General features: G+C 38.7%; 1 protein-coding gene across 1 annotated transcript in view; it reads left to right on the top strand.

Annotated features, from left to right (window-relative positions):
* Positions 1–21,937, top strand: part of PYHIN1 (pyrin and HIN domain family member 1) — a 45,608-nt gene extending 23,671 nt beyond the window's left edge. Inside the window, exons 8-9 of the mRNA XM_525227.8 lie at positions 18,507–18,631; positions 21,562–21,937. Coding sequence (XP_525227.6) covers positions 18,507–18,626 — 120 coding nt within the window. The 3' untranslated portion in view covers positions 18,627–18,631; positions 21,562–21,937. The remainder of the gene's footprint in view (positions 1–18,506; positions 18,632–21,561) is intronic.
* Positions 21,938–23,148: the final 1,211 nt, after the last annotated feature.

Here is a 23,148-nt window from a genome sequence, read left to right as displayed (position 1 = left end):
CAGCTCTGCACCAACCGGACCTAACAGACATCTACAGAACTCTCCACCCCAAATCAACAGAATATACATTTTTTTCAGCACCACACCACACCTATTCCAAAATTGACCACATAGTTGGAAGTAAAGCTCTCCTTAGCAAATGTAAAAGAACAGAGATTATAACACTATCTCTCAGACCACAGTGCAATCAAACTAGAACTCAGGATTAAGAATCTCACTCAAAACCGCTCAACTACATGGAAACTGAACAACATGCTCCTGAATGACTACTGGATACATAGCGAAATGAAGGCAGAAATAAAGATGTTCTTTGAAACCAATGAGAACAAAGACACCACATACCAGAATCTCTGGGACGCATTCAAAGCAGTGTGTAGAGGGAAATTTATAGCACTAAATGCCCACAAGAGAAAGCAGGAAAGATCCAAAATTGACACCCTAACATCACAATTGAAAGAACTAGAAAAGCGAGAGCAAACACATTCAAAAGCTAGCAGAAGGCAAGAAATAACTAAAATCAGAGCAGAACTGAAGGAAATAGAGACACAAAAAACCCTTCAAAAAATTAATGAATCCAGGAGCTGGTTTTTTGAAAGGATCAACAAAATTGATAGACCGCTAGCAAGACTAATAAAGAAAAAAAGAGAGAAGAATCAAATAGACACAATAAAAAATGATAAAGGGGATATCACCACCGATCCCACAGAAATACAAACTACCATCAGAGAGTACTACAAACACCTCTACACAAATAAACTAGAAAATCTAGAAGAAATGGATAAATTCCTCGACACATACACTCTCCCAAGAGTAAACCAGGAAGAAGTTGAATCTCTGAATACACCAATAACAGGAGCTGAAATTGTGGCAATAATCAATAGTTTACCAACCAAAAAGAGTCCAGGACCAGATGGATTCACAGCTGAATTCTACCAGAGATACAAGGAGGAACTGGTACCATTCCTTCTGAAACTATTCCAATCAATAGAAAAAGAGGGAATCCTCCCTAACTCATTTTATGAGGCCAGCATCATTCTGATACCAAAGCCGGGCAGAGACACAACCAAAAAAGAGAATTTTAGACCAATATCCTTGATGAACATTGATGCAAAAATCCTCAATAAAATACTGGCAAAACGAATCCAGCAGCACATCAAAAAGCTTATCCACCATGATCAAGTGGGCTTCATCCCTGGGATGCAAGGCTGGTTCAATATATGCAAATCAATAAATGTAATCCAGCATATAAACAGAGCCAAAGACAAAAACCGCATGATTATCTCAATAGATGCAGAAAAAGCCTTTGACAAAATTCAACAACCCTTCATGCTAAAAACTCGCAATAAATTAGGTATTGATGGGACGTATTTCAAAATAATAAGAGCTATCTATGACAAACCCACAGTCAATATCATACTGAATGGGCAAAAACTGGAAGCATTCCCTTTGAAAACTGGCACAAGACAGGGATTCCCTCTCTCACCACTCCTATTCAACGTAGTGTTGGAAGTTCTGGCCAGGGCAATTAGGCAGGAGAAGGAAATAAAGGGTATTCAATTAGGAAAAGAGGAAGTCAAATTGTCCCTGTTTGCAGATGACATGATTGTATATCTAGAAAACCCCATTGTCTCAGCCCCAAATCTCCTTAAGCTGATAAGCAACTTCAGCAAAGTCTCAGGATACAAAATCAATGTACAAAAATCACAAGCATTCTTATACACCAACAACAGACAAACAGAGAGCCAAATCATGAGTGAACTCCCATTCACAATTGCTTCAAAGAGAATAAAATACCTAGGAATCCAACTTACAAGGGATGTGAAGGACCTCTTCAAGGAGACCTACAAACCACTGTTCAAGGATATAAAAGAGGATACAAACAAATGGAAGAACATTCCATGCTCATGGGTAGGAAGAATCAATATCGTGAAAATGGCCATACTGCCCAAGGTAATTTACAGATTCAATGCCATCCCCATCACGCTACCAATGACTTTCTTCACAGAATTGGAAAAAACTACTTTCAAGTTCATATGGAACCAAAAAAGAGCCCGCATCACCAAGGCAATCCTAAGCCAAAAGAACAAAGCTGGAGGCATCACACTACCTGACTTCAAACTATACTACAAGGCTACAGTAACCAAAACAGCATGGTGCTGGTACCAAAACAGAGATATAGATCAATGGAACAGAACAGAGCCCTCAGAAATAACGCCGCATATCTACAACTATCTGATCTTTGACAAACCTGAGAAAAACAAGCAATGGGGAAAGGATTCCCTATTTAATAAATGGTGCTGGGAAAACTGGCTAGCCATATGTAGAAAGCTGAAACTGGATCCCTTCCTTACACCTTATACAAAAATCAATTCAAGATGGATTAAAGACTTAAACGTTAGACCTAAAACCATAAAAACCCTAGAAGAAAACCTAGGCATTACCATTCAGGACATAGGCATGGGCAAGGACTTCATGTCCAAAACACCAAAAGCAATGGCAACAAAAGACAAAATTGACAAATGGGATCTAATTAAACTAAAGAGCTTCTGCACAGCAAAAGAAACTACCATCAGAGTGAACAGGCAACCTACAAAATGGGAGAAAATTTTCGCAACCTACTCATCTGACAAAGGGCTAATATCCAGAATCTACAATGAACTCAAACAAATTTACAAGAAAAAAACAAACAACCCCATCAAAAAGTGGGCGAAGGACATGAACAGACACTTCTCAAAAGAAGACATTTATGCAGCCAAAAAACACATGAGAAAATGCTCATCATCACTGGCCATCAGAGAAATGCAAATCGAAACCACAATGAGATACCATCTCACACCAGTTAGAATGGCAATCATTAAAAAGTCAGGAAACAACAGGTGCTGGAGAGGATATGGAGAAATAGGAACACTTTTACACTGTTGGTGGGACTGTAAACTAGTTCAACCATTGTGGAAGTCAGTGTGGCGATTCCTCAGGGATCTAGAACTAGAAACACCATTTGACCCAGCCATCCCATTACTGGGTATATACCCAAAGGACTATAAATCATGCTGCTATAAAGACACATGCACACGTATGTTTATTGCGGCATTATTCACAATAGCAAAGACTTGGAACCAACCCAAATGTCCAACAATGATAGACTGGATTAAGAAAATGTGGCACATATACACCATGGAATACTATGCAGACATAAAAAATGATGAGTTCATGTCCTTTGTAGGGACATGGATGAAATTGGAAATCATCATTCTCAGTAAACTATCGCAAGAACAAAAAAGCAAACACCGCATATTCTCACTCATAGGTGGGAATTGAACAATGAGATCACATGGACACAGGAAGGGGAATATCACACTCTGGGGACTGTGGTGGGGTGGGGGGAGAGGGAAGGGATAGCATTGGGAGATATACCTAATGCTAGATGACGAGTTAGTGGGTGCAACGCACCAGCATGGCACATGTATACATATGTAACTAACCTGCACAATGTGCACATGTACCCTAAAACATAAAGTATAATAAAAAAAGAAAAGAAAAAAAAATAAGTTAAAAAAAAAAAAAAGATTTCTCCCTACTTGCTCCCAGAGCTCTACATCTAGCATGCCTTCTTTTAAGAACCATGGATTATGGGTAACAACAGTTTGCATTAGTTCCCTTAATTGAGCCTGTGAAACTGAGGCTCCGCTAGCCTTAAGCAGCTGTTTCAGTATTTTATATACTGTTTCTGTTGAGCTGATAACTGTTGTCCGGTGATGAAACCCTGGTCTGAACAATCCCCACCCCCGCCAAACTTGGAAATCCCAAGCAGGCACTAATGACTTACTGACTCACTGACCGTGCAGTTTTTTTCACCTTCGTTTTTGGGAGGTCCGTTGCACTCCCTTTGCAGCGTTCCTCACACAGGGCACCAGCTGCAGGGGTCCATCCTGCAGACCCTGACCCAACGACGGATGAATAACAGACACTGACACAGATATTCTGCCTGTCAGCTCAGCTAAGTGCCCAGGCCCCTCACAGACACCAAGGAAGGTGCTGTAAAGAGTAGCAGCCACAGCCTCAACTAGCTGGCCCTGTGGGTATTTATTTAGCACAGATTTAATTGACAAATCCTTTTGAGTCAACAAACCTGTGGTTTTTGGTAATTTGGTTGCCGACCCGGACCCTTTAGAGAGCAATTATGCACCCGCGGTTGATCAAAAGTTGGCCTTAAGACCACATGAGTAAACAAGCTATTTAGATGAACTACTCTACCTTCCTTTGTACCCACTTTAAGCTATTTACTCAAGGTAAGAAGTAGGCTGCTTTCAGCCATAACCCTATCTTGAGACTTTTACAAAACCTTCCGGCCTTCCAAGAAGATTTGTTATAACTTCATCTTAAAATTTTTCCCACCAGCCTGACTGAACTACCACAGGTACCCACGTTTCAGATTAGATGGGGTCCTCCCGTTGTTGGTTCTCTCAGGTCCTTCATTTATGAGTTTCCTAGCACCCTTTACTTTTCATGATAGCGTTTGAACAACTGGAGTGAAGGAGTGATTTTCCCCCTTTCTATACCATAAGTTCAGATGGTAGGTAGAGTCTACCCCAGAGGAACAGAATACAAGAGGGGAAAGGTCAGTTCATGCTATGTGCATCAATTCTTATTCCAGATTACCTTTTCCTCTTACATGATGGGGTACTTACCTGCACTCAGGGTTCAGAAGCCTGTATTTATGGTGAAAGGGCAGGAAACTTGGAGGAAAAGCAAAAGAATTAAATCACTATTTTTACAATCATTTCTCACCCAAGCCCTAAGCTGCATTCTGACCCAGCAACAGACACCTCCACCACCTTATATACACCCTGGAAGATAAACTTCCTATATACAAGCTCTCTATTTTGTTTTCATTGTTATCATTGTAGTTCTTAGTTTTAATTAACTATATTGCCTCAATAGTTTATTCAAGTATTATTTGAGCTAGCAGGCTGTGTCTTTTTGCCAACTTGGCACAAGTGGCTATGAATGGAGCCCTTGCTCAATCATTGCAACCGCAGATCCATATTCTCTTGGCCACTTCAATATCCACTTAAATGAACATCTCCAGACAACAATGCCTTTCTCACTTACACTGATTGAATGGGATTATGTAGTAATTTCTAAATCTTACCTGCCAAAATCTTAATCACAACCCTTGCTAAAGCTGTACAGATTATTCTGCTGTACATGAACATCTGTAGAGCACAGCAATCCCAGGAGGATATTATGCCTTTATGGCCTCAAATACCTAAACACATCATGCAGCCATTTATTCTTGGGTGTCCAACTACCACCCGAAAAAAAGAGTATCCAACTACTTACTTATGGCTCACTAGGTGAGCAGGAAAGTCTTGTGCCACTCACCATGGGTTTGCCAAAAGATTTTGTCTGATATAGGTTCTATATGGATTGGGACTTAAAACAAGAAGCAGCCTATTCTTATCATTGATGTCTTATGTTATGTTAACCTAAAGCCAAAAACACAAATTGACATGAATCAGGACCAGGGATGGTAAGGAAAAGAATTACTCTGAGAAAATTTTTTTAATAATTTAAAATACTAGTCAACCAGAGTATATATTTTCTCATCCAAATTCCACCATTGTGATGGACTGTTTTATTTGGCTGTTTTTGAGAAGATAGTAACTCAAGATGTTTTTGTCAATAAGTGGTAGATATGAATAAAGAAGTTTCTTTAACAAAATACTTTCTATACCAATTTGATCTAGGGTTTCCATGAGAAAGGTAAACAGGGAGTATGAGACATAAGTGATCAGAGTAGACATCCAAGTCCCTGCAGAATGAGTATGATACCAAACATAAATGATATTCTACTTTCTGAGTATTTACAGGGTACTGGTTTTTAAAACCTGCATTCTATATGTATATGTATATTATCACATCCCTTTTTCATAACACAGTGATGAGAATGCTACTCACAGCCTTATACATAAGAGAAAACTGAAATACATATGATTTAAAAATATTCCCCAAGTTTACAAAGATAGTGAGTGTGCTAAATGTAAATTATATGTACTTTATGTATCTTTTCTTATTTGTTCTTCCTTACACTAACTTGATGATGTCATCATTAGTCACATTTCATATTTCTAAATACTGAGGAAATGAGAGGTTAAATCTTCATTTAAGATACTGCTTTTGAGGGCCAAGATGACTAACTAGAAACAGCTAGTGTGCACCACTCTTGTAGAGAGAAGACAGTAGCAAGTAAATGCTAGATCTTCAACTGGAACATCCAGGTGGACCATTGAGATCCACTGAGAAAACAACTTTACCCATGGAGAATAGAGAAGAGTGACACATGACAATTGCTCACCTGGGAATGGCACGGAGCCAGAGGAGGCTTCTCCACTGCAGGGAAATGGTGAGTGAGTGAGAGTCTCTGGGGACCCATACTTCTGCCACAGACCTTTGCCACCCTGGGCTCAGGAGATACCCCTATGAGACCACCCCACTGGAGCCTTCAGACTGAGAGGGAAAGCTAAGTGGAGCCTGGGCAGAGCCACCACTCAGGCATACAAGGAACCCTTGGAGCCTTGGATCCAAGTATCCTGGAATTAGCGGCTGCAGCTCTGGCAATAGGGGAGGTCAGGCTGCCTCACAGGCCTTCAGGAAAGGAGCTGATTCCACGGGACTAAGCAGCACTGGACTGCAAGCCTCGCCTCCACTGCACCTCACAGGATAAAGTCCACTAGCCTAGTCCTCCAGCCACCCCCCTGCCTGAGCTCATGGGCCGGTAGCAGCTCTGCACTTCCCTGGGATGGAGCCCCCAGAGGGAGAGGAAGCCCGCCATTTTTGCTGTTTCACAGCCATTGTCACGGCTGCCTTCAGGCCCTGGAGAGTGTGTGGTGATTAGGGACTGGCTGGATCCCCAGCACAGCACAGATGCCTCATAAAAAAGTGGCCAGACTGTTTTATACGTGGATTCCCGATGCCAGTTCTCCTCACTGGGCAGGACCTCCTGACTTCAGACTCCAGTTACTCCCTACCTGGGCTTTGGTGACTATAGCATCTCTATACTTCCCTGGGATGGAGCTCCTAGAGGAAAAGGTAGGCTGCCATTTTTCCTGTCTTGCAGCCCTCGCACCAGTTGCCTTCAGGTTCTGAAGGATGGGCAGTGATTAGTGATGGGCGGATCCCCAACACACTGGAGCCACCCCACAGAGAAGTGATCGGACTGTTGTATCCGTGGGTCCCTGTTCACATTTCTCCTCACTGGGTGGGGCCTTCAGGCCTAGGACTTGAACACAACTACCCTGCCCCCTCCTGAACACTTCAGTGGAAAGCAGCTTTGCATTTGTCTCAGGAGAAAATCTCAAAGAAAACCCACAACTCCTCCACCATTGCAGCTGCAGTGGCACTGCCCTAACTGCTCTCGAGCCGGGAAAGAAACAAAGGGCCTGGTCACTACACGGGCACCTCCAGCACACAGCAGCGAGCATTGGAGAGGAGTCCAGTCTCTCTTCCCTATGAGTTCCCAGCCCTACTCTTCACCAGACAGGGCTCCTGGCTTTGAACTGCAAAACAGCTGCCCCACCCATGGCTAAGCATACGGTCTGCTAGTGACTCTGTGTTTCCCTGGGGAGGGGGTCCCAGAGGCAACTGACAGCCCCACTGCAACAGCCACAGCAGTGGTTCTGCCCCTGATCCCCTTAGTCCAAGGAAGAAACAAAGACCCTGAGAGTTTCACCTGCGCTTCCAGCATACCACAGTCACCATACAGGCAGCAAAGCACAGTCTCTCCTCCCTATGAATCCTCAGTGCCCCACTCCTCAACGAGCTGAGCCCCTAGTTGTGGCCAGCAATGTAACTTCCCATTCTCTAGCTGAACATTCCCAGTAGCAGTGGCTCTGCCTCTCTCTGAGGTGCAGCTCCCAGAGGCAACCAAAAGCCCCTCTGCCACTGCTGCTGCAGTGGTACTGCCCTGCTGCCTTCAGACTGGGGAAGGAACTGCAGTTGCCCTAAGGAGAAGAACTCAGTCTACCTCTCTTGTGACCCACCCGTAGCCCTGCTCTTCACCAAACCGGGACCCTCTGGCTTGGGCCCACAGCACAGCTGCCCCATCTTTGGCCAATTGCACTGGCTGATAGCAGCTCCTCGTTTCTCTGGGGTGGACCACCAAGAGTCAAGTGAAAGGCCCTCTGCCATAACCACTGCTAAGGTTTCTTCTGCTGCAGCCTTCAAGCTGGGGAGGGAACATAAAATCTGAGCTCACCCCAGAGCTGCAGTGTGCCAAGCCAAGATCTGGAGCCAGTACTCAAGTGGGAAAGGAGCCCACACTTTCAGAGCACTGAGAGGGAGCACGCCCTGCATATGGCAGAGCAAGAGCCTACCTACTGGCCAATACACTTAAGCACCACCTACTGGATCACAGCCCAAAACTTCAATACCAAAAATATTTTGCTAATATAGACCCCTGTGTAACCATGGACAAGAATTTAGCTAGAAATTAAAACCCTGCACAAAGCCTCAGCTCTCTAACAACATCCAGGAAAGAAGGTTTCTAACTACTCAAAAGAAACAGTGCAAGAACTCTGGCAATTCAGAAAGCCAGAGTGTCTTGTTTCCTCCAAAAGATTGCACTAGTTCCCCAGCAAGGGTTCTTAACCAGGCTGAAATGGCTGAAATGACAGAAATAGAATTCAGAATATGGGTAGGAATTAAGATAATTGACATTCAAGAGAAAGTTAAAACTCAGCTCAAGAAATCTAAGGGTTTCAATAAAATGATACAGGAGCTGATAGAAAAAATGGCCATCATAAAAAAGAACCAAACTGATCTGATAAAGCTGAAAAATACATTACAAGAATTTCATAATGCAATTGCATGTATTAAGAGCAGAATGAAATAACCTGAGGAAAAAACCTCAGGGCTCAAAGAAATAGCTCAATCAGAAATGAAATAGAGAAAAAGGAATTGAAAAGAATGAAAAATCTTCTGAGAAAAATGGGATTATGTAAAGAGACAAAGTCTAGAACTCATTGGTGTCCCTGAGAGAGACAAGGAGAAAGCAAACACCTTTAAAACATATTTCAGGGTATCATCCATGAAAAATTCCCCAACCTTGTTAGAGAGGCAAACTTTCAAATTCAGGGTACATAGAGAAATCCTGTGAGATACTACACAAAAAGACCATCCCCAAGACACATAATCATAAGCTTTTCCAAGGTCGAAATGAATTTTAAAATGTTAAAGACAGCTAGAGAGAAGGGGCAGGTCACCTACAAAAGGAACCCTATCAGACTACAGCAGAACTTTCAACAGGAGCCTGACAAGCCAGAAGAGCTTGGGACCTATATTCAGCATTCTTAAAGAAAATAATTTCCAAGCAAGAATTTCACATACAGCCAAACAAAGCATCAAAAATGAAAAAGAAATGAGATCCTTTTCAGACAAGCAAATGCTGAGGGAATTTGTTACCACCAGACCTGCCTTATAAGAGATACTGAAAGGAACACTAAGTATGAAAAGGAAAGAACATTACCAGACACTACAAAAACACAATTAAGTACACAGAATAGTGACACTATAAAGCAACCACAGAAACAAGTCTGCATAATAATTAGCTAACAACACAATGACAGGATCAAATCTGCAGATGTCAATATTAACCTTTAATGTAAACAGGCTACACACTCCACTTAAAAGGCACAGAGTGGCAGGCTGGATAAAGAAGCAAGACCCAATGGTATACTGTCCTCAAGAGACCTGTCTCATATGCAATGACACCCATTGGCTCAAAATAAAAGGACAAAGAAAAATCTACCAAACAAATAGAAAGCAGAAAAAAAAAACAGAGGGTGCCATCATAATTTCAGAAAAAACAGACTTTAAACCAACAAAGAGTTAAAAAGACAAAGAAGGGCATTTCATAATGGTAAGGGCTTTGATTCAACAAGAAGACCTAACTACCTTGAATATATACACACACAACACAGGAGCACCTAGACTCATAAAACAAGTTCTCAGAGACCCACAAAGAGACTTAGATTAACATACAATAATAGTGGGAGACTTCAATACCACACCGGCACTATTAGATCGATCATTCAGGCAAACAAAAAAAAATAGCAAAGATATTCAGGAACTGCACTCAATACTTGACCAGATGGACCTAATGGACATTTATGGAACTCTCAACCTAAAACAATGGAACACACATTCTTCTTACTGCCACATAGCACACACTCTGAAGTCGACCACACGATCAGATATAAAACAATCCTCAGCAAATTCAAGAAAACAGAATCATACCAACCACCTTCTCAGAACACAGTGCAATAAAAGCATAAATCTATAGTAAGAAAATGGCTCCAACCATACAATTACATGGAAATTAAACAGCCTTCTCCTGAATGACTTTTGGGTGAATAATAAAGGCAGAAATAAAGAAATTCTTTGAAACTAATGAGAACAAAGATAAAATACATCAGAATCTCTGGGACATTGCTAAGTCAGTCTTAAGAGAGAGGTTTGTAGCACTAAGCGCTCACATCAAAAAATTTAAAAGATCTCAAATTAACAACCTAACATCACAACTAGAAGAACTAGAAAAGCAAGAACCATCAATCCCCAAGCCAGCAGGAGAAAAGAAATAACCAATATCAGAGCTAAACTAAAAGAAATTGAGATGTGAAAAAAACAGACAAAGATCAACGAATCCAGGAGTTCATCTGTTGAAAAAATTAATAAGAAAGATTGCTAGATAGACTAAAAAAAGAGACAAGATCTAAATAAACACAATTAGAAATGACCAAGGGAAATTACCACTGACCCCACAGAAATACAACAATCCTTCAGAGACTACTATAATCACCTCTATGCACACAAGCTATAAAACCTAGAAGAAATGGATAAATTCCTAGACACATACAACCTCTGAAGACTAACCCAGGAGGAAACTGAATATCTGAATAGACCAATAACAAGTTCTGAAATTGAATCAGTAAGAAAAAGTCTACCAACAAAAAGTAGCCCATGACCAGATGGATTCACAGCCAAATGCTATCAGATGCATAAAGATGAGCTGGTACCATTCCTACTAAAACTATTCAAAAAACTGGGGAGGAGGGACTCCTCTCCAATTCATTCTATGAGGCCAGCATCATCCTGATAACAAAAGGCAGAGACACAGCAAAAAAAGAAAACTTCAGGTGGTTATTCTTGATGAACATACATGCAAAAATCCTCAAAAAAATACAAGTAAACAAAATCTAGCAGTACCTCAAAAAGCTAGTCCAACACAATCAAGTAGGCTTTATCTCTGGAATACAAAGTTACATACACAAAACAATAAATGTGATTCATCACATAAACAGAACCAAAAAGCTATATAATCATCTCAATCGATGCAGAAACAGCTTTCAATAAAATGCAACATCCCTTCATGTTAAAAACCCTAAATACTCTAGACATTGAATGAACATACTTCAAAATAATAAGAACCATTTCCAACAAACCCACAGCCAACATCATACTTTATGGACAAAAGCTAGAAGCGCTCCCCTTGAAAACTGGAACAAGACAAGGATGGCTTCTCTCACCATTCCTATTCAACAGAGTACTAGAAATCCTGGCCAGAGGAATCAGGCGAGATAAAGAAATAAAACGCATCCAAGTAGGAAAAGAGAAAGTCAAACTATCACTTTTTGCAGATGACAAAATCCTGTATTTAGAAAAACCCGTAGTCTCTGCAGAAAAGCTCTTTGATCTCATAAACAACTTCAGCAAAGTTTCAGGATACAAAATCAATATACAAAAATCAGTACACATTCCTATAAACCAACAACATCCAAGCTGAGAGTCAAAACAGGAATGCAATTCTGTTCACAATTGCCACAAAAATTGACAAAAAGATTTATTGTATTCATCAAGGTTGGAAATCACCATACTACATTTTTTTCTAGAGCAGGCTATTTGTGGGATGAGAGGGTTTTCTTAGAATGTAGTCTGTTTTGTATATTGTGTCTTATGTGACAAGCACTGTGTACATCACTTTGGATCCATTTTTCTCATAATCTTCAAATCAAAATAATGAGGCAATCATTTCATTTTTTACATGAGGAAACTGAAGCTTGGAGAGGTTAGGCAATCACAGAGAGGCTAACCAATGAGGTAGTTATTAACAATAAGAATTACAAAACACTGCTCAAAGAAATGAGGGAACACAAACAAATAGAAAAAGTTCCATGCTCATGGATAGGAAAAATCAATATTATTAAAAATGGCCAGATTTCCCAAAGCAATGTACAGATTCAATGCTATTCCTATCAAACTACCAATGACATTCTTCACAGAATTAGAAAACACGATTTTAAAATTTATATAAAACCAAAAATGAACTTGAATAGTCAAAGCAATCCTAAGCAAAAAGAACAAAGCTGGAGGTATCACTTGACCCAACTTCAAACTATACTGCAAGGTTACAGTAACCAAACGAGCATAGTACTGGTACAAAAACAGACACATAGACCAATGAAACAGAATAGACAGCCCAGAAATAAGGCCGCCCACCTACAATCACTGGATCTTTGACAAAGTTGACAATGACAAGCAATAGGATAAGGACTCCTTTTTCAATAAATGGTGCTGAGATAACTGGCTAGCCATATGCAGAAGATTAAAACTGGACCCCTTCCTTACACCATATACAAAAGTCAATTCAAGATGAATTGAAGGCTTCCGTGTAAAATCTAAAACTATAAAAACCCTGGAAGATGACCTAGAAAATACCATTCTGGATATAGGGCCTGGAAAAGACTTCGTTTTGAAGATGCCGTAAACAATTACAACATAAAGAAAAAATGACAAATAGGACTTCAGTAAACTAATGAGCTTCCGCACAGCAAAAGAAACTACCAACAAAGTAATCAAACTATCTACAGAATGAGAAAAAAAAATTTGCAAACTTTGCATCCAACAAAATCTGTTATCCAGAATCTATAAAGAATGTAAACCAATTTACAAGAAAAAAATGAGCCACCCCATTAAAAAGTGGGCAAAGGATGTGAACAGACCCTTCTCAATAGAAAACATACACATGGCCAACAAACATGAAAAAATGCTCAACATCACTAATTATTAGAGAAATGCAAATCAAAACCACAATGAGGTAACATCTCACACCAATCAGAATGACTGTTATTAAAAAGTCAAAAAATAACAGATACTGGTGAGCTTGCAGAGAAAAGGGAACACTTATATACTGCCAGTGGGAGTGTTAATTAGTTCAGCCATTGTGGAAAGCAGTGTGACAATTCCTCAAAGAACTTAGAACAGAACTCCCATTTGACCCAGCAATCCTAGTACTGGGCATATGCCCAAAGGAATATAAATTATTCTACCACAAAGACACATGCATGCATACGTTCATTGCACCACTATTCACAATAGCAAAGACATGGAATCACCCTAAATGTCCATTGACGTTAGACTGGATAAAGAAAGTGTGGCACATGTACACCATGGAATACTACACAGCCACAAAAAACAATAAGATCATGTCCTTTGCACCAACATGAATGGAGCTGGATGCCATTATCCTAAGGAACTTAATGCAAGAACAGAAAACCCAATGCCACATGTTCTTACTTATAAACAGAGCTAAACAATGAGAGAACACATGGACCCAAAGAGGAGAACGACAGACACTGGCGCCTACTTGAAGAGGGAGGATGGGAAGAGGGAGAGGATGAAAAAACAATTCTTAGTGGGTATCAAGCTTAATACCTGGGTGATGAAATAATCTGTCCACCAAACCCCTGTGACATGCAGTTTACCTATGTAACAAACCTGCACATGTACCTCTGAACCTAAAATAAAAGTTAAAAAAATAATTTTTGGTCTTACAGTCAACATTCAAATCCAGCCTTAATGAACTCTAAAACTTAAGTATTTCATGGTCATATATTGCTTCCAGAGTCAGAATGTAGATATTAAAATTTCTGAAATATTTTTCTATATATTTAAAGTCAGACATCGTTATGGTTTGAGTTTGTTTCCATAATTCAGGTTCTGCAAGGCTTCTCATGAGAAATTAGGTAACTGTGACTCACTATTTTGTTCTTTCTCTTTCACTGCCATGTTAAGGCCTATGAATCAGATGCCTATATCTTCAGTAAATGGGCAGGCAACTTGAAGCTAAGGTAAAAGGAAAACTGAGTCACTATCTTCCAATCTAGTATCTTACCCATTACCATATTGCACTCTGACCAACCTTCTTTCTGCATCACTAATACATGTGTACCAGTTGAAGACAGGACTCCTATGTAAGGAGTTCTCATTTTTACATTATGTTTTGTTGCTGCTTTTGTTCTTTTTGGTCAATTCCAATAATTCATATTTCTCTGTACACTTTCTAAAATTACTATTTGTGGATAGTGCTATCAATCTAACCTATTTGCCATCTTACTTCAGGTGGTTAGATGGAGCCCATTCCTGGTCATTATCAGCTCTGATCCATTTACTCTCTGCTACTTCAAAGACAAACATTTAAAGATAATCGATTTTCTGACACATAATGGCTTAGACAAAATGGAGTGACAGTTTCTAAGTTCTTTTGTCTAAATATGTAATACAGCCATTTCTACATTCATAGGAATTATTCTGCTGTACATAAACTCCCTTAAATACAATAATTTTAGAAAGAGGCATGTATCTCCATGGCCACCTACACCTAAATGTATCATGGACCTTTTCTGCTTTGGTGACCCACTCCAAGGTTGTCTCACCACTCAATCTATGATTCACCAGGTGAGCAGGAAAACCTTGCCCATTTACTCATCAAGGGTTCACTCAAAAATTTGTGTATGATATAGGTTCATTATGCTTTGGGATCTAAACCCCGAAGAAGACAGAAGCATGACCATCTGTCATGACTCATCTAAAGCATAGATCACAGAATGGCATGAGTCATGATCAGGGATGCTATTAGGGAGAAATTACTATGAGGAAAATAATCAGCAATGATTTAAATTAATATTCAACCAAAGCTAAGATCTTAGGCATCCAAATTCTGCTTCTGTAATGAAAATGTTTTTGTTTATATTTTATTATGTATATTTGTTAATGATTTAGGGGGTACAAGTGCAGATTTGTTACATGGTTAAATTGCGCAGTGGTGAAGTTGGGACTTTTAGTGTATCCATCACCTGAATAGTGTATGTTGTACCCATTAGATAATCTCTCATCCGTCACCCTACTCCCACACTTCCACCTTTCTGAGTCTCCAATGTCTATTATCACATCCCCTCTATGTCCAATATCACTTCTTGGCCTTTCCACTAAGATAACTGTAATATCTGATCTTATCAGTTTTGACTTATTTTGAAGAGATACTTGTTCAATTCACTTTTATCAATGAGATTAGACTACCAGCTTTGGTAGAAGGGAATAGAGACTAGCTTATTTAATATTCTTCCCATACCTCCTCAATGAGATTTTCTACAACTGGGTCAACATAAAGCATAAAATATCTGTGAATAGAGCAAACACACAAACACTGCATATACTATAACAATGAAAATAATAATGATATTTCTTCTTATTGAGCATTTACTGGATTCTGAAGTAAAGCTGTGTTTATTATAAAATGTATAGCATATATTCTTTATTGCATATCCATGAAGATACAACCTATATCTCATTTCACATATGAGAATCATGAGGTTCAGAGAAGTTAGAAATCTCTCCCAAGCTAATAAAGATAATTAGTATTAGTTGAAAGATTCATATTCAACTTAGTCAACTAAAAAGTTTTTGTAGTTGAGGGAGTATGTTTCTTCCAGTGTGAGAGAGTAGATATTAAAATATCTGTAATATATCAATAAGCATTTCAAATAGTGTTGAATTTTACATTTGTTTTTATAATCCAGACTCTTCAAGCTTCTAAAACAGGATGAGGTGCACAAGATGGCTAGGGTTTGTTGTCCTCACTTGGAAACCATCATAGCAAACAGATCTTTCAGCACTTTCCTTCCATCTCCTTAAGGACAAAAGAAAAATATTATGGAAATCTACAAATAGAAATGAATGAGAGTGATTTGATATTGGAAGTAGAATGTCCTTAATTGTTTTCCTTAGTAAAGAGAGTGATTTGATATTGGAAGTAGAATGTCCTTAATTGTTTTCCTTAGTAAAGAGAGTGATTTGATGTTGAAAGTAGAACGTCCTTAAGTGCTTTCCTTAGTGCTTAGAGAGAATCACATATGATTTTCCAGACACCCATTATCCTTACATTAACAAGAGATATATATATATAAAGACATGTTCTGGGAATGCCCTAGTGAAATCTGAAACGGTTGTGATTGCTGTTGGGAATCCTGAAGGATTTTGGATACCTGATGCAAATCACTGGATAAACAGAATCCTGACTGGAACCGTGCTTTCAGAGAGTGCTGATAGCAAAATGAAGATCAGTATCCCCAAACAACTGACAACTGATTTTTCTGGGTCCTGAAGTGCAAACTACAGGAATCCTTTGTGTATTTGCTTGATGAAAATGGCTTTCATCCATTTGGCTAACATTGTTCTGAAACTTACTACCCTTATAACTTAGGAGCGTTACTTAACAAAAATAACTCCAGCAGAGGTGCTTGACCAAGTTAGCCTAGATGAGTTTTCACCAGAAACAGAGCCAGGACCCAATCACACACCTACAGAATTTCAGTCAATAAAACGAAGGCCGAAAGGCCATTTGTGAATGTGCAGATGAAGAGGTTAGGATATCTAAAGTTATGCTTCTAGCCAGAGAAAATGCAAGAGGGAAGACAATGTAAAAAAATAAAAGAAAAAATAAATTAAAAAATCAAACCAGATAGATGATGATATAGATATAGATGATATAGATACGTATAGATATAGAGGCAGATACATAATCAGGCTTCATCTCATAGTGAAACCATTAATCAGAAAAGTCGATCTTTTCTTCAGAACACAGATGCCAGAATCACCCAAACATATGACTCCAATAAGATAGTATCCTCTCAAAAGTGGATAGTCTGCATAGGTAAAATTCAGTCATCGGAGAACCTCCAACTCTGAACCATCCTCAGATGTCACAGAAAATGTCACAAACCCCATCTGGTAGTTCTTTAACCAAAGTACCAGCTTCTTGTTGCCATTCTTTGTGCCTCCCTTTATTATAATTGAAGGGATAATCAGTATCTTGACAGAGCTTTTCCATCAATCTCTGACTAAATAGTTTTTTATTTTACTATATTTCTCATTCATTTATTAAGTATATAATCAGAGATGCTACTAGATTCTAGGATTTTTATGATTTACAAGGGATACATTGATAAAATCATTCCTGACCTAAAGACATTATTGTGATTTATGATCCAGATATAGAGAAAGAGTGGAGGAGAGTACACAAAGATGAAGAAATACAAGAGTGTGTTCCTCTCTTACATTTCATTGTTCATTCACAGATCTCCCTTTTGCTTCAGAACCATAACTCACAGTTTATTTTCAACATTCTTACTCTTTCCTACATGTTTTGTTTCATATATGGTACTCCCTTTGTCTGGAATCTTTTTCTCCTATTCCTTCACTGGCCTTTATATATTTTTGGGCCAGCCTAAAACTGTCCTCAAGCAAGACCTCCTGATAACCCCATCCAAAAATAAGACAGATCATCTCTTTGTGTCCTTCACAAGTCCATTTATTTCCTTTATAATACTTGTCACCATAGTAATTATAGTATATTTTCAACCCTGTAAGTAATTGAGATTATATATGCTACCTGCTCAGGTAAGTAAAAACAAGGGTCCATGAATGAGTTTATATCTGTGTGTATCAAATCCTATTCCACGCTGCCTTTTACTTACCAGTAAGTTGGACTGTGTAGTCACCTGCCTCTGTGCCACAGCACCCTCTATCAGCAGTGAACAAGAAGTCAACTTAGAGAAAGAAAAGGGGAGTATTAAGTCATTATTCTCTCATCTAGTTTTTCACCCAGGCCCCAAGATCCACACTGACCCAGTCTACAGCCTCAGTGACTCCCCCACACCTACCAGTTGAAGACAGACTTATTCTTTACAGGAGTTTGCTATATGTGACTGGATTTTTCTTTATTATTTTGTTATTGTTACCCAAAGTTCATATTTTCCTGAAGAGTGTCTACAGATTTTATCTGGTGGATCAGTAAGCAGGCAGTCATCTTGGCAGAAGTGGCCTCAAATAGACCCCATACCTAATCATTTCCAGCTCAGATCCATTTTCTCTTATACTATATGCTAGTTTCTGTGTATGCTGAAATGTGGGTTAAGAAAACTAAATGTATGCCAGCATCCAGAGAGATTAGCAGAGGGAAGATTCTATAAAAAGGGATTTTCACACACACACACACACACACACATACACACATGTATTACATCCAACTTATATAGGAAAATATTAAGCAAAAAAAACAGTTCTTTCTGTCATAAAGTGAAAGACTAAATTACCCAAATTTATGACTCCAGAAGGATGAAACCCACCCAGGAGCACAGTCATCGCCTGCAAACTTTAGAATCACCTCACCAACTGTGGCCCCGCCTCTTTCTTCTGATACTTCCACCAACCGCCATCCAGCAGTTCCTTAAATAAGGTACCACCTTTCTATTTGCATTGCTGTACCTCTAAAATATAATTGTAGGGGTAATCAGAGTCTTCAAAGGGATTCTCATTTAAATTCTGACTATATATTATTTCATTATTTTACTACATTTCTCATTCATTTATCAATATATAATTGGACATGCCACTGGATTCTAAGTCCTTCAATACTCACAAAATATGCATTCATGAAATCATTTCTGTCTTCAAGAAGATTACTGTTTTTCATTGGTGCAAATATGGTGTATGTGGGGAGGTATCCAGACAAGGAGAGATGAATACAACAGTATGTTCGTACCTTCTATTCCAGTTTCCTTTCACGATTTTCCACTACGACTAATGACCATAACTTAGGATTGATATTCAAAATCCCTGTTTCTTTCCATAGCTAATGTCTTGACATATGCTACTTCCTTTTTTTAGAATCCCTTACTCTCATCTCTTCATTTGCCCCAATATATTTCTGGGCCAACCAAAATCCCCCTTCCTCAGAAAAATACTGCACTGATATTCTCCTCCTGCCATAGAACACATCATGCCAAGGTGTCCTGAACATTTCTCTTTATTTTATTTAGAACATTTATTAAAATTCTAATAATAAAGTGTTTTTCAACCACACTTGATAATAAGTACAGTTTATAGATTTCTTGTCCAGAGAATATCAGACAAAGGTGAACTAATGAATTTATATCTAAGTGTTCCAATTAAATCCCAGCCTGCTTTTGGTCATGATATGACCAGTGGAGTCACCTCCACCTAGGAAACAGAAGACTGTGATCTACAGTGAGAGGGAAGGTGATGAAAGAGAAAGGCAAGAGGAGAATCATGTCACCTCTCTTTTAGTTGAAGACATGTCACCATACAGACTAGTTGAAGACAGATTACCTATATACAGGAGTTCTCAATTTGTGGTCGTTTTTTGGTTTGTTTATGTTTTTGTTGTTTTTGATAAGCCCGAGAATCACATTTTCCTCAATAAATTATATGTAATTTATTTGAGAGTCAAAGCTAGCATGTCCTCTTTAGCCATCTTGGCTTAGGTGACCATGGATGGAACGCATATGTAGTCATTACCAGCTCAGACCCACTTTTCTGTTACTTAATAGACATAATTGAACATCCCAGGACAACATTCTGGAAAAGAACTTATTTTTCCTGCATTTTGGCTTTGAAGGGACTACGCAAAGTTTGCCTAGGTTCTACCATTTTAAATACGCATTATGGTCTGTTTCTATAGCCGTTAGATTTATTTGACTGCATCTAAACCTCCCTTAGCCCAGGAATCCCAGCTAGGGTCCTATGTCTCCTACACCTAACCACCCATATAGCCATTTCTTCTTTGATATCTAGCACTTCCACAGGATGCCTGGAAAACACATCCTGTTACTTCCTCTGTGATTCACTAGCTCTGAAAGAAGTCCTTGCTTTTGTATATCATAGATCATCCCAATAATACTGTGTTTGTATTAATTATTAATTTGTATAAATTTTTCTATGCTTTTGGATTTAAAGTCAAAAGCAGACCATTCTTATTTTTCATCTTTTGTCATGACTCTCCTAAATCAAAGAGCCCAGAATGGTTGGGAAAACAAACGGAGATATTACTGGCACAGAATTACTATATGGGAAAAAACGAAGCTATTAGTTTTATTCCCAATCACTACAACTTTATCTGGGTTTTCCACAAGAGGATCAACATAAATCATAATTCATTTCTGGATCAGGCTGACATAAAAACCTTGCATAGTCTTTAAATAACAATGAAAACAATATTTTTCTAACTGAGCTTCTACTGGGCAAAGCTGGAAGTGAAAGTTATGTTTTTATGTATATGATTGCATTTACTCTTCAATACACCTCTTATGAGCACAGTAGAAAGACCATGTTCCAGGGAAAAAACGTGTTCTGCTCTAGACAAGTTAAGTTTGAGATTCCCACAGGACATCTAAGAATTATCCATCTGATATATAGAGCTTAAACTTGGGTAATTTTGGCTGGGCCTTTTACTGAATTACATCAATAGAGACATAGTTGTTAAAACAGTGGATGTGACTAAAAGTACCTAATAGAATGGAAATAATGATGTCTCTCATTTACCGAGTATGCAGAATGACTCAGACTATTCTAAGGGTTTTTCAATAATTATCTTCATTAATCCTTTATAATCCAATTGTTTCACATATTAGCTCATTCAATTATTTGTGGTACACAATGAACAGAAGAGGGAGTTAAATTTGAGGGTGGTCAACATACCTCATAACAGTCCTAAATTACCAAGGATGTCCCTAAGCAAATCAGAACACAAAGGTAGCTGTCTTTTGTGAGAAACATCTCTGTGTAGACAGAGATGGTTGGATCTACATGACAAAGTTTATGCTGTTTGTCACATATATTCATGTGGGATTCTTGGAACAAATGAAGGCTAATATTGGAATGCAAAAAGATCAGAATAAAGGCTAACACATTCAGACACACAAAAATGCAAAGGCTTTCTGATTGCTGCAGTTCTCAGGGACATTAGTCAAAAGTCTCAAGCCTTCCTTGACAGCAGTTGCACCAGGAATACATTTTGTAGGCTCCTCCTACCTTTCTGCCCAATGAGAAGTTTCCCTTTAGCCCTTGTCGTTGGACACACCAGCTCCTTTCACTATCTTATTATTCCCTGACATCTCCTGCCCTTTCACGTGGGCTCATGCTGGGTAGGAGTGAATATCGTATTTCATGGTCCCAACAGAGGGGGAAGATGTGACTCCAAGGACAGGAATTCATTAAAGGAGATAGGTGAGAATGAGAAAAGAGTGCTTCAGATGGAAATGGAAGAAGAGATGTGGCTCACAGGGAGGAGAGGCAGTGTGATTGAAGAAAGAAATGTATGACTACCTGCATCTCAACGGGTTTATTTTTATCTCTTTATGCTTCAAGGTCACCAAGGAAAAGGATATCAAATAACTACTGTTCAATCTTTACTCAAGTGTGGAAATTTTGCCTGAAGTCCTCCACCTAAAAACCTGATGCCGTTGGTAATGATGTTTATGAAGATAAGATCAAAGCACAGAAAATAATATATGTATATAATATGTATATTATATGTATATAATACATATAATAATATATGTATATATAGTGTGTGTGTATATATATATATATATATATACCAGCTATTAATTCTAGGAAATGGAGTATTAAGGGTGCATTTTATTTCATTAGTTTTACTTTTATGCATTTTCTTCATATCATATTTTGCATTCAGAATTTTCATAATTTGAAAAAAAATAAACTTTTTTTTTCTTAAAGAGTGCTTCCATAGGAGTTTCTTTAATCTATCTGTGAGTTATGTAAAAGCAAATAAACTGTGGCCTGCAAATCAGGGTGGGGCACACAGATTTATAGTTTGGATGGGATCTTTAAGGAATAGGCGCTGGTTAAGACAGAACTGACTGTGCCCTGCCCAAAGAATCCAGACCAAGGAGCAGGTAGGGGTGAAATCCAGCCTATGATTCTGTTGCAAGCACTGTGTCCTGGGAAGGAGTTGCTCTAGCCAAAACTAGAGATATCTTTTCAGAAGTGGACTCCTGGAGGGGGAATAATTGGGTAATTTGCTTGCCAAACCAGGCACTTTCTGGTGATGTGCATGAAGGCACTTGCCTATGTTAGAGGAATTCCTGGCCCTGTTTAATGTAAATTATCTGCTTCTATACATTTCCTTCAGCACCAACAACTCCTCAGGAGCTCTCCAACCATATTTCCTCTTCTCACATTCCACTATATGAATCCATCAGAAAGTTGCCCAGGCAGACAGTTAACTAAGGCAAACTGAAGAAAAATTAATTTATTTTAGAGTAGAATGGCAGAAAGTCAGTATCTAAAACTTACAATGTATTTATGGATCATATATTTGGCACCTGGTGCAATTATTTTGTGTCACTTAATCTTCACCATAGCTCTAGAAGGTTGACAGTTTTCTCCTTTTTACTCTCCATATATAAAGAAAAAAGGGCACAGAAAGCAAATTTACTTTCGAAGTGACACTTAGGTGGTCTTATATAGTCCTTGATTTAACATCCAGGTCTGTTGTTCTGGCTTGGGTTAGGTGTGCTAATGTTAGGAGAACAGGGATAAGATGCAAATTAAACAATGAATAAGACAGATTCCACCTAAGATGGAGAAAGCTGAAAAGAGCCTCACTCTCACCGTTACAATTATGAAAAAGTAGATAAATGCAAAATAGCAATCTTCTGTACTCATCAGAGAACTGTGGTGATCTGAAGCTATATATGCCCAATTAATCTAAGGAAAAGAGGCATTAAAGTTCTGCCTTTATGGTTTGGACCAACAATCCAAGGAATAAGTGTAGTTTTTTTTTCCTCTTGCCCTGCACCTTTCCGATTATGTCTTTTATCAGACATAAAGGTAAGAAAGTATGATAAATTCAGATACCATGAATAAGATTTTTTAGACATTCTTTATTGCCAAATATCATTGCTAATATTTATATGTGTGTGTGTATAT

The sequence above is a fragment of the Pan troglodytes genome, chromosome 1 (assembly GCF_028858775.2).
Source record: "Pan troglodytes isolate AG18354 chromosome 1, NHGRI_mPanTro3-v2.0_pri, whole genome shotgun sequence".
In the NCBI taxonomy this organism is placed as follows: domain Eukaryota; kingdom Metazoa; phylum Chordata; class Mammalia; order Primates; family Hominidae; genus Pan; species Pan troglodytes.
The sequence above is the reverse complement of the archived record's forward strand: the minus strand, read 5'-3'. Positions and strand labels throughout refer to the sequence as shown.